Source organism: Camelina sativa, chromosome 12 (genome assembly GCF_030686135.1).
Source record: "Camelina sativa cultivar CO46 ecotype springtype chromosome 12, ASM3068613v1".
Lineage (NCBI taxonomy): Eukaryota > Viridiplantae > Streptophyta > Magnoliopsida > Brassicales > Brassicaceae > Camelina > Camelina sativa.
The window spans coordinates 20,564,509-20,579,059 of NC_141891.1; the positions used below are offsets into that span (position 1 = coordinate 20,564,509).

The 14,551-nt window shown below is 36.9% G+C and overlaps 2 protein-coding genes and 1 pseudogene across 2 annotated transcripts; all 3 read left to right on the top strand.

The window, feature by feature from the left end:
- The first annotated feature begins 1,199 nt into the window (after nt 1–1,199).
- On the top strand, nt 1,200–1,779 carry LOC109131524 (auxin-responsive protein SAUR15 pseudogene; annotated as a pseudogene).
- Nucleotides 1,780–3,078: 1,299 nt separating this feature from the next.
- On the top strand, nt 3,079–9,035 carry LOC104772977 (methionine--tRNA ligase, cytoplasmic). Its single transcript, XM_010497529.3, has 17 exons — nt 3,079–3,470; nt 3,843–3,987; nt 4,265–4,418; nt 4,561–4,716; nt 5,199–5,429; nt 5,501–5,644; nt 5,861–5,951; nt 6,081–6,187; nt 6,302–6,422; nt 7,075–7,187; nt 7,286–7,351; nt 7,430–7,558; nt 7,650–7,787; nt 7,887–8,001; nt 8,120–8,355; nt 8,449–8,550; nt 8,643–9,035. Exons 1-17 carry the CDS (start codon nt 3,350–3,352, stop codon nt 8,871–8,873), a joined length of 2,400 nt encoding a protein of 799 aa, XP_010495831.1. The 5' UTR covers nt 3,079–3,349; the 3' UTR covers nt 8,874–9,035.
- A 3,500-nt stretch (nt 9,036–12,535) lies between these two features.
- Nucleotides 12,536–14,439, top strand: LOC104772976 (cytochrome P450 83A1). The gene is made up of 2 exons (XM_010497528.3): nt 12,536–13,594; nt 13,699–14,439. Exons 1-2 carry the CDS (start codon nt 12,710–12,712, stop codon nt 14,320–14,322), a joined length of 1,509 nt encoding a protein of 502 aa, XP_010495830.2. The 5' UTR covers nt 12,536–12,709; the 3' UTR covers nt 14,323–14,439.
- The last annotated feature ends 112 nt before the right edge of the window (nt 14,440–14,551 follow it).

Consider the following 14,551-nt stretch of genomic DNA (forward strand, 5'->3'; position numbering starts at 1 on the left):
TTTTGTTAATGCCATATTCCAAACAATAGACCGGACAAAAGACCTAATAATAAAGGGCACTTGTGTTCTGGTGATGATCTTCCGTTGTGATTGAAGAAGCAGACAAGTGAAGATGGGGACATGAGAGTTTGGTCGAAATATTTAATTTTTATGTGAAACCAAAATTGACTTTCCTAACTAAACAAACTTCCACGACTCTTCTACTCTTTTTTCCATGTGATCTTCTTCTTTCACTCTTTTGGGGCTATCGTTAATTCAGGACACTCGCCTAAGTACTACTTTAAATCTTCTTTGAGTACCTCTCGACAAAACTCAAAAAGGGGTCTAGGATGAGACTAGTGCCGATACAAATAAAAATATCAGAGAACCGTACGTACTTTGGCCCGACCTGTTTTGTGAAAAGGAAAAGATCATCGTATTTCTTTTTGTCTCTTGGATAGATATTTTGGGGGTTTAAGATATTTTGAATCGGATATTTTGGGATTTGAATGCTTAAACTCAAGTATAGTGGATAAGACGAGTATTTTGATGTGTACTTGCTATACAATCTCACGATATTCGAGGGTCTTGATTCACACTAGATACGAATCGGATAACATATACGGAACAGATCAGAGGAAATGCTTATGAATAATGTTCACGTTTGCTTGTAAATAATATTTTGGTAGTTAGGTATATATGGATGCTACGAGTATTTTGATACGCACATACTTGCGATACGATCGGGTATCTTGATTTCAGACTAGATATGAATCAGATAACATATACGGAACACAAAATGTGCTTAGGAGTACGTGTGCAACGTTTACGTCAATAAGTTCACTACTCATACATTAGTTACTTGCCTACTTGGAACACGTAAAAGCCAACATTAAAAACTCAATATCACAACAAAGATAAATGCTGTTACAACAAATTCTATATTACCGTCGTTATTAACAATGTTAACAGGAGAAAAAAAGAAAAGAAAACACTATTAAATGTTCTTAGTTAAATGTGTACCATTGATTCGTCAAGTCAATAAAATATCGGGTGTCTTGACATTAGCAGCTGAAGACAGAACTAATGTAGCCATTGGTCACATGCATGTAGGACACACACTTCATCTCAACATCCCAATATTAATTAAACTACATCTTCCTAAGCTCCAATTGCTTTATATAATTTGTTTGTCAAAACCAGGTCCTTGTAGGTCACACTCACAATTCATAGACATACGTTTTTTTCTTTAATTTCAATAAAAACCTTTCTAACTCCACCAATATATATAGACCCACATTTCCCTTTGGCTCATAAACCAAACAGCTTCTCTCATCAAACAAGATCAATTCATCTTAACTTGAGCAATTAGTTCAAAGCTTCTTTTTGGTTTCTAATACTAGAAATGGCATTCTTGAGAAGTTTATTTGCTACCAAGCAAATCATTCGCCGGTCTTTTACTATGGAATCATCATCAACACCCAAAGGGTTCTTCGCTGTGTATGTTGGAGAAAATCTGAAGAAGAAGAGATATCTTGTTCCGGTTTGTTTCTTGAACAAGCCATCTTTCCAAGCTTTGCTTAGGAAAGCAGAAGAAGAGTTCGGTTTTGATCATCCAACCGGAGGTTTAAGTCTACCATGCGACGAAGCTTTCTTCTTCACTGTCACTTCTCAAATTCGTTGAGCCGACACAATTGTTAAAAGATGTTTACACTCTCTTAGTTAAAGGAGGGAAATACACATTGTAAATATTACACTTTTATATACAGACCGATGAGAATAATCTATTTTGCTTTCGAATTCTATATTATTACAAACACGCTCCATATTATTCTGAAGCCAATATCAAACTCTTTTTTTGTATAGATTTATTATAGGTTCTCTACTTCAGTATTTTCATCAACGGTTTTTTTATTCACATCAAACTTCAAAATGTCATTCAAGAGATTAACCAATTCGAAAATACAAACGAACTCTCTCGAGAGGAGATATTTCAAAAGTAACAAGCTATAAAGACGTGCAACAATATGAAGAAAACTTTGTTGGAAATGGCTGATGGACGTGCTAGGAATGCAGTAGCATCTCTTAGACGTGTTCGGATGCATGCAACTCCTGCAAGTAGACTCTAGACAAATAGAAAATCTGGTGGAGCAACTTTTTTTTTTTTTTTTTTTTTTGTTAAAGGGTATTCTGTTAAAAATATATGCCCAATGGGCTATTTCCGTATATAAGTCCATATAAAATCCCCTAAGGTCCGATCCGCTACATCAAACCGAACTAAACCAATGAAATACAAAATCGACTGGGTTTACAAATCGAACCAAACCGAAAGCTGAAAACCCTAATCTACAAACGTAAAACACGTTTGTAGCCGCCATCCAACAGAGCTGCGGATGCTTACCGAATCAGAACCTCCGGTAAGCCTGGACGACGTTAGCCAAACGGAGATGGTGATCTAAGATCCGTTTCCATCCCGCCACCGTAGAGCCGCGTTTAGGAGGAGGAAGAGAATCGAGCTCGCCGTCGTTGAGGAGAGTTCTTGCTCAGTCGTGAAGGAGAAAGATAGTGTGGAGTAGATAAGAGACCTTTGACGGTGGCTTAGCCTCGCCGGATCGGAGTCTACCTCCCCGATCGAGATCGTTCCAGCGAAACCTCCAGAATCTCTGATCCCAGATCTAACTGTCTTCCTCAGCCGTTCCTCGCCGTGAACCTCCTTCTTCCACTCTGCGTCGCTATTCCGCCGATAGAATTCTTACCAGCGGGATTTTGCAGATGCTTCTCCCTTCCACTGCCCCCTTGATCTTGATTTTGTTTCCATGGTGTCGCCGAGAAGATGTGGAGTCGCGGATGAAGCGCCATGAGCCGTAGGGTCCTCATCGTTGGTGGAGCAACTTAGGAAGGGCCGATTGTGATCGAGGGATTTTTCTGTATATGCTGACATTTTAATTCCATTGTTTCAATATAGTTATAGTTTGTGTGTTTTTTTTTTTTTTTTTTTTTTTAAAAAATTATTGATGTTGTAAGAAGAAAGAAATTTTTAGTATAAGCATGATTAGACTAAAAATGTTGTTGTAGCTTGAGTACAGCAGTAATATCTTTGTTACTTTACTTTAGAGGTTTCACAAATTTTTTAATGTGAGATAAATCACTAAACTACTGAAAGCTGCATTTGGATTCCGGTTTAATTTAATACCAGTAAGTATCAAACCCGGTCTGAAATGAACCGGATTTATCTGTGGCCGCCGTTACTTAGGTTTATACAAGCTAAAGAGCTTTTCATCTCTTTCTCAGCCTCTCTGATTCGTCTTTCTCCTGTCTCCGACTCTTCACGAAAAACCCTAATTAGATTTGTGGTCTTGTTGCTTTCGCCATGGAAGACGGCGGAAAGAGCGACGGCCCCAAGTTACCAATCCCTGGGAAGAGAAATATACTAATCACCAGTGCTCTTCCTTACGTCAACAACGTTCCTCATCTCGGAAACATCATTGGATGTAATTTGAATCTCTACTCTCTTTATCTGTGTGCAAATTATGTCTTCTTCTTCTCCGATTTGCATGTAGTCGTGTGTGTTTGTTTTAGAACCAGATGCTTTGTTCAGATAGATAGAAATCAATTTAGCTTCGAAATCATCCGATTCTAGTTTTGCATTTCAAATCCAAAAGCTGTTGCAAGATTTTAAGACTGATTAAATATAATGGAATTGTGAATAATGTGTGGACCGAGTGTTGTGGCACACGACTGATAAGGATGGTTTTCGGATTGAGTTTTTTTTTTGTTGTTGTTGCGCGAGTGTGGAAGGCTATTTCGATGTTTCTTTCTGGGGTTTATGCAATGCTTTGTCTGTGTGTTGTTTTCTTTTGCAGGTGTTCTGAGCGCTGATGTGTATGCTAGATACTGTCGTCTCCGTGGCTATAATGCGATATACATATGTGGGACTGATGAGTATGGGACTGCAACTGAGACCAAAGCTTTGGAGGAGAATTGCACCCCCAAGGAAATCTGTGACAAGTAATGTATCTTCATTTCCTAAAATTTGATAAGACTTTGTCTGTGATGATGGTTTATGGGATTTAGACGTGTCTTGAAATATTCTTTATCAGTGGATTTTCTTGACAAGAATTCTGAATCTTAATTGTATATCCTTGTTCAACTTAATCAAGAGAGAAATATACACAAGTTTCCACAGATTTTCAGGATTTGTTTTTGAGAGAACCTTTCAGATATTTTTGCTGGAGAATTTTGCACTGTAGCATCATTTTTGTTGTTGTTGTTGTTGTGCATTTAGGTACCATGCCATTCATAAAGAAGTTTATGACTGGTTTGATATAAGTTTTGACAAGTTTGGGCGAACTTCAACTCCAGAACAGACTGAAGTGTGCCAAGCAATTTTCAAGAAGTTGTGGGACAACAAGTGGCTTTCAGAGAACACCATGCAGCAGGTGAATGCTTTTACTCAAATACCACTTAGCCTTATTTGATTACAAAAGCAAACATATGCTCTTCTTAAGTAGAAGAAGGATCTACACCACTCAATTTGTGGGTTTTTAATTCTCATGTCTTTGTGGCCCATTGTATTTTCAGCTTTATTGCGATACATGCAAGAAGTTCTTAGCTGACCGGCTTGTTGAGGGTTCTTGTCCGTTTAAAGGGTGCAATTATGATTCTGCTCGTGGAGATCAGTGCGAAAAATGTGGAAAACTTCTGAATCCTACTGAACTTAAAGATCCGAAGTGCAAGGTTGGCTATACTTTTCTTCTTCATGGCATCATCCCATCAAGGGATTGTATTTGTGTTGTTTTATACTGTTTATAGCACTGCATTTGCTATGTTTTGTGGGGAAATTGCATGCTTCAGCACGTCAGTTGAAATTCTCATTCACAAACAGCTGGTATTTTTTTTCCCTGTGGTCATAAAGATGATCTTGGGTGTGAAATTCTTTCTATTTTGGAGATATCTAGTTAACTTAGATGTTGAAACATGAGGCGCATTTGCATCTGTTAATAAGTGATACATATGTATTGCATATAGTTATAATATAAATCACTGGTAATGGTAGGTGATTTTGTTTCTCCAGAGCATACTTTGTTTTCTTCCTATCTTATTACTTTGGTTCACAGCTTTCACAGTACAGGCCACTGTGTTAGTTGATTTTGGCTTTCTATAGAGGCACACGACTATGGTCTTTTATTGCTGATACTAATGATTTATCCCTCAAACAGGTCTGTCAAAACACACCCCGAATTCGCGACACAGACCACCTGTTTATTGAGCTTCCGTTGCTGAAAGATAAGTTGGAAGAGTATATTAAGGAGACATCTGTTGCTGGATCTTGGAGTCAAAATGCTATTCAAACAACAAATGCATGGCTTAGGGATGGGCTTAGACAGAGATGCATTACAAGGGATCTTAAATGGGGAGTACCTGTCCCACATGAGAAATATAAGGAGAAAGTAGGAGCCTCACTTTCAGCCAATTTCATAATCATTTAAACATCAACTACTAATTCAATTCATGGTTATAGGTCTTCTATGTTTGGTTTGATGCTCCTATTGGATACGTCTCAATAACGTCATGCTACACATCTGAATGGGAGAAGTGGTGGAAGAATCCTGAGAATGTGGAGCTTTATCAGTTTATGGGGAAAGACAATGTGCCATTTCACACTGTGAGTATATTACATTTCAGAAATTTTTTTACCGCTAGTGACTTGTTCCAATGGTTTTAATTATTTACTCTTTTCTTCATCTTATTTTTTTTCAATAAATTAGAACATCAAAAGTCTGTTTGGTTTTCGTCTTTTCTGAAGCTATGCTCAAGGTCTCCTTAAGAACGGTTTATCTTTTGTTAATTTGATAGTTTCCCCTAATTTATTGTTATGCAGGTGATGTTTCCCTCTACGCAGCTTGGAACCGGGGAAAATTGGACGCTGATGAAGACAATCAGTGTGACCGAATATTTAAACTATGAAGATGGTCAGTTGATGTTTCACCATGGCTTCCTTGGGGCCTTAGCCGAGTGATTTATTCAAAAATTATTTTTGTTTGCTTTGCTTTTTCTGCTATTTATAGAAAACAAGGACATGTTTTTGTATGGGTTTTCAGGAAAGTTCTCCAAGAGTAAAGGTGTTGGAGTGTTTGGTAATGATGTAAAAGATACAAATATACCTGTCGAAGTATGGAGATACTACTTGCTGACGAACAGGCCTGAGGTAACTGATTGCTGCTACGAAATTGAATCATTTTTTCTTCATTCATCATAGGCATGCTTAGCAAGTGTGTAAATTTCAGTAACACTGATTGATTCTGGGGATCGTGCCATCTAGGTGTCTGACACATCATTTTCATGGAAAGATTTGCAAGCAAAACTGAATGGCGAGTTGTTAAGCAACCTAGGCAACTTTGTTAATCGAGTTCTGAGTTTCATAGCAAAGCCGGAAAGTTCAGGTTGGTTATATATCTTTTCATATTTAAGTATTTGGTGTTAGCTGATTTGAGTTTTTAGTTTGACATCCAATTTAATATATGGGATGTGTATTCTTTTTATTAAAGACCAGCCAGTTGGTGTGCAAGTGAGAGATATTTGAACCATGGGGGATCAGTTTGTTGTCAAATGTTAGCTTGTGATTATGTGATTGAAGGTTCAGTTTCTTTTTAGAACAAACTTGGTAGTCTAAAATGATAGAAAGGTGCATTTGGCTTGCAAGCGTCGTTACTATTATTCTGCTAAGCTAATATAACGCTCTCTGATAAGGTTTCCTGTCTTTGTAAACTTGCATGGACATGGATTGATCAACTGATCATAGAACATATCTAAAGATCAAATGCCGATGTATATGTATATGTATATCTGTTCATACACTAGAGGATTGTCAAATCTTGCATTTGGCCTTCCCAAAAAGACAAACTGAGCATTAGGTTGTGGGATAGCATAAAATATTAAAGTCTCTTTGAAACAGTTAGAACAAAAGGCATGAAAAATTAGCTAGAGTTCTGGTTACCTGCTTTGTGATGCTCTTGACGACTAGGGAAAGTCTTTTTCATATCTCTCTTTGATGTGTCTACCGCCTCACTATTGCATGTTTTAATTGATGTGAAGGTTATGGGTCTGTCATTCCTGATGCTCCTGGTGCTGAGTCTCATCCTTTAACAATATCACTGGCTGAAAAGGTTGAAAAGTTGGTGGCAGAGTATGTTGAAGCCATGGAAAAGGTGAGAAATATTATATGAACGTCGGCCTGGTATGGCTATCTGACTTTCTGTGCATGGTTGTTTAGGTTCTTAATAAATGCCCTTTTCATTTGATGCAGGTTAAGCTCAAGCAGGGGCTGAAAACTGCCATGCTGATTTCAAATGAAGGGAACTTTTACTTACAGGTAATTCTATTCTCATTATCAAACTATCTATTAGCTTTGCTGGCTATTCAGTCTAACCAACTATGCTGTTATCTGTAGGCAAACCAATTCTGGAAACTCTACAAGGACGATAAACCTTCTTGTGCAATTGTTATAAGAACCGCTGCTGGTTTAGTACACCTTATTGCTCAATTGTTAGAACCTTTCATGCCGTCCTTTTCTTGTGAGGTCAGTTTGATTGAAAGTTTGGGTAAAATTGTTTCTATTTAGTTGTAATAGAAAGCCAAGCGTGATTAGTGCTGTCTATTGCATTTTGTAGGTATTTAAACAACTAAATTTGCCTCTACATTTTTCTCTCTCCGATGAGAGGGGGGAGGTATTACTAGCAAGTAGACCATGGGATATTCTACCTCCCAGCCACAGGATAGGCACCCCTCAACCTTTGTTCAAGGAGTTGGTATGTAGCTCTCTGATTTTATCCATAGAATCCCGGGCTTGTTGTATGTTATAAAATGCCATGTAGTATTTGAATTACATCAAATTGATATGATCACAGGTTGACGAAGAAGTGCAACAGTACAGAGAAAAGTTCGCTGGAAGTCAGGCTGATAGACGTGCCAGGGATGAAGCAGCAAATTTGACAGATCAACTTAACAAAACAAAACTTTCAGGTTCTTAATTGTTATTCTCAAAATCCTGTTTTACATTCTTTAGTCTTTTAATTGGTAGAGATCCTGCGCTTACCACAGTAACGTGGTTATGTTCTGAACTGCTGTTTTTTTCTCTCAGATGCCAAGAAACAAAAAGCATCATCATCAAAAAGCGGAGGAAAACCCAAACCTCAACCGGCTGCTGATCGTGAAATAACTATGGCAAGACTTGATATTCGAGTTGGTAAAATTGTGAAGGCTGAGAGACATCCTAGGGCAGATGCATTGTATGTAGAAGAAATTGATGTTGGGGGAGGTGAAATCCGCACTGTTGTTAGTGGACTGGTCAACTATATACCTCTTGAGGAAATGCAGGTTTGTTCAATCAACCTGGTCATTTGTTTTCATCCCAATTTCAGTATCTATTCCTTTCTAAAATCCAGTTGATCTAATATTGTTTCTGGACAGAACCGTATGGTTTGTGTTCTTTGCAACTTGAAGCCGGCGAAGATGAGGGATATTGTGTCGCAAGCAATGGTTCTTGCAGCTTCCAGTAGTGATGGCAGCAAGGTAGAATGCGCAGGAGTCTCTCTGACCTGTCTGTAGTTCCGCTAATTTCATTTCGGTTTTATAACAAGTTGTTTTTGCTGGAAACCTTTCAGGTGGAGTTAGTTGAGCCCCCTGAATCTGCTATTATTGGTGAGCGAGTTATATTTCCCGGGTTTGAAGGCGAGCCAGACGATCTCTTAAACCCAAAGAAGAAAATATTTGAGACACTCGCGGTGGATCTACACACAAATGAGAATCTAGTTGCTTGCTACAAAGATGTGCCCTTCACTACATCTGCAGGTGTATGCAAAGTTTCATCCATCAGCAATGGCCCGGTCCGGTAAAAGCTTCCTTGAGCCCTAAGCGTCATCTAAAATTCTCCATTTCTATCTTTTTTTTTGTAAGAGGGAAACGAAACGTATTTCCGAGATTTCATTTGAAAAGTTGATTCTATTTACAAACATGTTCTTGTAAACTTTTAAGTTTGATACAATTTTGGTTCTTGATTTGATGTTGTGAGAAAATTTCATCTTTTTAAAACTACCCCGCACGTAAAGCAACCACACATGACACTAACTGGTGATTCCAAATCTTTTATGGAACTAGTTGAGAGGTCATTAAATTTAGTAAATCTAATAATTCTAGTTTACATGTTAAAGGCAGTCACATCATTCGTTTCCAGGCGGCTCCTAATTGTGTTCGTTACTTTTGTTACTCTTATAATAATATCACAAAATAAATCATTCTGCTTAATAGCTGGAACAAAATATTTATATACCTTGCACCACCTAATTTTTTTTTATATCCATTGTTAAAATAATTTGTATCTTATGGCCACGATAACTATGTTTTTTATCCGTATTATAAAGGTGAACATGCATTTCGATAAAGAGTTTTCTACAAGCACAGATAAATCACTCTGTTGAATGAAACTTATGACCCCGTAGAGTGAATGGATTGGACACCGCTGGGATTGAAATTTTGAGAATGCCAATTTGTTGGATTGAGCTCACGGAGCGTTACTACCAACTAGACCAACCCATTCGGATTAAGGTACATATGTTTCTATATTTATATTAAAAAAATCCTACTTATGGCACAACCATTAATTAATATTAATAATGTGTAAATTACGGGTTGATAAATATATTTCATCCAGTTGATAATTGCGATAGACGAAACGTGTAATTTTAAATATTCTTATGTATGCAAGATTAATTTGTTGAATGTTGAGTATAGATACACGAATTGCCGTCAAAGTGTCTATTGTCTATACGTAAAACAACACCGGAAGGTGGGGGAAAAGGGCCATTTCATACCCGTACACACCTCAAAAGTGCGAATTGCTGCCTGTACAAACAAAGAGTGCCAATTTAGACATTTACCCTAATACATTTCTAATTTCATACCTGTACTCACAAAATCGAGCCAATTACAAAGTCCACGTTAACGGATTTAAGTCAACCGTTAGAGATGCTGACTCAGAATCCACGTGTATGCAAAACGACGCCGTTTTGATACGTTTTCCTCGCAAAAAACTTTGTGGACATTCTACACTCGGGGAGATTCGAACCCTCAATCTCGAACATTACTAGCATTGGACTTAACCAATTGATCCCACAACAACACTCGGTAAAATCATACAATTATATTCTGATAAACCTAAGGTAGCATCTAAATCGAAGAAAAATGTGGGATATCCACACTCCTGTGGGTCGAACCCGCGTCCTCAGATTTTAATAGCAAGGACGTAACCAATTGATCCAACAACATCACTCGGTTATATCACACAATGTTATCCTTATAAAACGAAACGAAATTTAAGTCCCAATTAAAAAACCAAAATCAATTTTAGTGTAACCAAATAATTTGATTTTATTTTCTCAAAAGTTTTTAATATAAACAGATATATTAAATTAGACGTAATCTAAAAAATTTAGATTAAAAATATGAACTAATTAATCTAATTTTTTTTAGATTAATTATTTTTTTAGATTAATTTTTTATGAATTAAAGAAAAAAATAGGATATATTTTTTAATGTAAACGTCCTCAGATGTTCTCAATAGGACATATTTTTACATCTAAATTTTAATTAACTAAAAATTAATTAATTAAATGTAATTTTAATTAATTAAAAATTAATTCATTTTTAATCTAAAATTTTTAGATTAATTAATCTTAAAAAATTAATTCATTTTTTTCTTTAATTCATTAAAAATTAATCTAAAAAAAATAATTAATCTAAAAAAATTTAGATTAATTAATTCATATTTTTAATATAATTTTTTTAGATTACATCTACTTTAATACATCTGTTCATATTAAAAACTTTTGAGAAAATAAAATAAAATTATTTGGTTACACTAAAATTGATTTTGGTTTTTTAATTGGGACTTAAATTTCGTTTCGTTTTATAAGGATAACATTGTGTGATATAACCGAGTGATGTTGTTGGATCAATTGGTTACGTCCTTGCTATTAAAATCTGAGGACGCGGGTTCGACCCACGGGAGTGTGGATATCCCACATTTTTCTTCGATTTAGATGCTACCTTAGGTTTATAAGAATATAATTGTATGATTTTACCGAGTGTTGTTGTGGGATCAATTGGTTAAGTCCAATGCTAGTAATGTTCGAGATTGAGGGTTCAAATCTCCCCGAGTGTAGAATGTCCACAAAGTTTTTTGCGAGGAAAACGTATGCAAAACGGCGTCGTTTTGCATACACGTGGATTCTGAGTCAGCATCTCTAACGGTTGACTTAAATCCGTTAACGTGGACTTTGTAATTGGCTCGATTTTGTGAGTACATGTATGAAATTAGAAATGTATTAAGGTACATGTCTAAATTGGCACTCTTTGTTTGTACAGACAGCAATTCGCACTTTTGAGGTGTGTACGGGTATGAAATAGCCCTTTTCCCCCGGAAGGTGGATACTAGTTTAGAGAGTTGAATAAATATTAATAAGAAGGTTGAATGAATCAAAGGTGGATACTAGTTTAGAGAGTTGAATAAATGGATCAAAATAACGAAACTAACAAAACCAGTTCAAAGTCATAATATTTGTTGTTATAATTGTCAACTATATAGCTAATAAAATATACTAAAAAACACGGACATTTTTTTCTGTAAAAATTTAGGGAGTTGAATAAAAATTTTAAAGAGTTAGATAACAATTCAACTCTCTAAACTGTTATCTAACTTTGATTTATTCAACATTCTTAGTTATTACTTATTACATTTCAGTCAAATAATTTGTATCCAATGTTGTATCTCTATTAGATTAGCTATTTACAGAAAAATGTCCGTGTTTTTTTTGATATATTTTAGTAGCTATATAGTTGACAATTATAACAACAAATATTATGACTTGGAATTGGTTTTGTTAGTTTCGTTATTTTGATCCATTTATTCAACTCTTTAAATTGTTATCTCACGTTGATTTATTCAATCTTCTTAATTATTATTTATTAAACTTCGGTCAAAATATTTTGTATCTTTATAAGATTAATTATTTATAGGACAAAAGTCCCTGCATGCTTTTTGGATATTTTAGGTTATTATATTGTCTATGGAATTGAGTAACCAAAACTTGTAATTATTGACAAAAGGCGAGCTGATATATATAATGAAAAAGTGAAGATTCATTGGTTTAATTTAACGGCAGTGGCAATTGAAACTCGAATTCAAATGTGTAGATGTTGATGTTTTGCCCGTTAAACTGCGGAGTTTTGGCTATTTATGACATCTTCTGATATTTTCCCCATAAAATGTTTACTAAAATTGGGTATGATGAATTGGATTGTGTACGTAGTTCAGGTCTAAGTAAGTAGATCCTGAGTTCGTTAGACCAATAAGTGAACGACTCAACGAAGTGACAGATAAAATTTTTGTGTAAATTACAAATATAGAAAAACAATCAAATGAGCGTGACTGCATGAAAACCACAAAAGCATATACGATATTTAGAGGGACGATGGGTAGGTGAAGGTGTTTTTAAATTCTAACACGTGAGGTTTCGTAAGTAGGTGTATAAGAGAGTTACCATTTGATAAAAATAAATTCGATTTCGGTTAAAGTATTTGGTTTTGCGTGGTTAAGAAAAGAAGAACGTAGACTATATAATCATATATATTGGGTTGTGCTGTTCAATGTAACACTCAATAGCAACTAATAATAATGGAAGATATTACCATAGGCCTGGTGGCTCTTGCCGCGGTTCTTCTCTTCTTTCTTTACCAAAAACCGAAAACCAAACGGTACAAGCTGCCTCCAGGCCCATCGCCGCTTCCGGTGATCGGAAATCTCCACCAGCTTGAGAAGCTTAACCCCCAACGGTTTTTCGCTAGATGGGCCAAAAAATACGGACCAATCTTGTCATACAAGATTGGAAGCAGAACAATGATGGTGATATCGTCGGCTGAACTAGCTAAAGAGCTTCTCAAGACGCAAGATGTCAACTTCGCCAACCGACCTCAGCACCATGGCCATGAGTTCATATCCTACGGCCGGCGTGACATGGCATTGAACCACTACACACCGTATTACCGAGAGATGAGGAAGATGGGGATGAACCATGTATTCTCACCTGCACGTGTGGCCACCTTTAAGCACGTCCGGGAGGAAGAGGCTAGGAGGATGATTTATAAGATCGATAAGGCCGCGGAAAAATCCGAAGCGGTCGATATAAGCGAGCTTATGTTGACCTTCACGAACTCGGTTGTGTGTAGACAAGCGTTCGGGAAGAAGTACAACGAAGAGGGGGAAGAGATGAAGAGGTTCATCAATATTCTCTATGGGACTCAGAGCGTTTTGGGGAAGATATTTTTTGCAGATTTTTTTCCCTATTGCGGCTTTCTTGATAATTTGTCAGGCCTCACAGCTTATTTGAAAGAATGTTTTGATAGAGCAGACCTTTATCTTCAAGAGGTTGTCAATGAGACGCTTGATCCCAAAAGGGCCAAGCCCGAAACCGAGAGCATGATCGATCTCTTGATGGGGATTTACGAAGCACAACCTTTTGCTTCTGAGTTCACTATTGATAATGTCAAAGCCGTGATCATGGTAAGTATAACATCTCTTCTTATCTATGCTTTTAACCTTTGCTTGCCCTACAAGCAATCATTTGCGTGTGATTTACTCTTCTTTTGGTTCTTTCGTTCCAAAAGGATATCATAGTGGCGGGAACAGATACCGCAGCTGCGGCGGTTGTGTGGGGGATGACGTATCTAATGAAGTACCCTCAAGTATTGAAGAAAGCTCAAGCAGAAGTGAGAGAATATATGAGAGAGAAAGGTTCAACGTTCGTTAACGAAGATGATGTCAAGAACCTTCCTTACTTCAAGGCCTTAGTTAAAGAAACCCTAAGGATCGAACCGGTCATACCTCTCCTTATCCCTCGTGCATGCATTCAAGACACCAAGATCGCAGGTTACGACGTCCCGGCTGGGACTACCGTCAACGTCAACGCGTGGGCTGTGTCACGTGACGAGAAGGAGTGGGGACCGAACCCTGACGAGTTCAGGCCCGAGAGGTTTTTTGAGAAGGATGTTGACTTCAAAGGCACGGACTACGAGTTCATACCGTTTGGGTCAGGCCGAAGAATGTGCCCCGGAATGCGTCTTGGTGCGGCGATGCTTGAGGTTCCTTACGCGAACCTTCTTCTCAATTATAACTTTAGACTTCCTAATGGGATGAAACCAGACGAGATCAACATGGATGTCATGACTGGTCTCGCTATGCACAAGGCGCAGCATCTCAAGCTTGTTCCCGAGAAAGTGAACATGTACTAATTAAGATATAGTCAAATAAATCTACCATCTCTCATTATATGATATATGTTTTTATAGTGTATTCTGCTTCAATGTTTGGTTTCTTTATTAAGTGGACTCGTATCTCTTATCTTTCAATCTTTCTCTTCACATTTTCATGAAGGAAGCAAATTGTCTTTTGTGATTCTTATATATATATATATCACTGAATAATTAATTTTAATAGAACTTGGTTTGGTTTAAGTTCTGA

Excerpts from the sequence above, each read along its gene's own strand:
- LOC104772977 (XM_010497529.3), top strand. The coding sequence starts at position 3,350 with ATGGAAGACGGCGGAAAGAGCGACGGCCCCAAGTTACCAATCCCTGGG. Across the intron at positions 6,423-7,074 it reads AGCAAAGCCGGAAAGTTCAG|GTTATGGGTCTGTCATTCCT; the intron begins GTTGGTTATATA and ends ATTGATGTGAAG. Across the intron at positions 7,352-7,429 it reads AAGGGAACTTTTACTTACAG|GCAAACCAATTCTGGAAACT; the intron begins GTAATTCTATTC and ends TGTTATCTGTAG.
- LOC104772976 (XM_010497528.3), top strand. The coding sequence starts at position 12,710 with ATGGAAGATATTACCATAGGCCTGGTGGCTCTTGCCGCGGTTCTTCTC. Across the intron at positions 13,595-13,698 it reads ATGTCAAAGCCGTGATCATG|GATATCATAGTGGCGGGAAC; the intron begins GTAAGTATAACA and ends TCGTTCCAAAAG.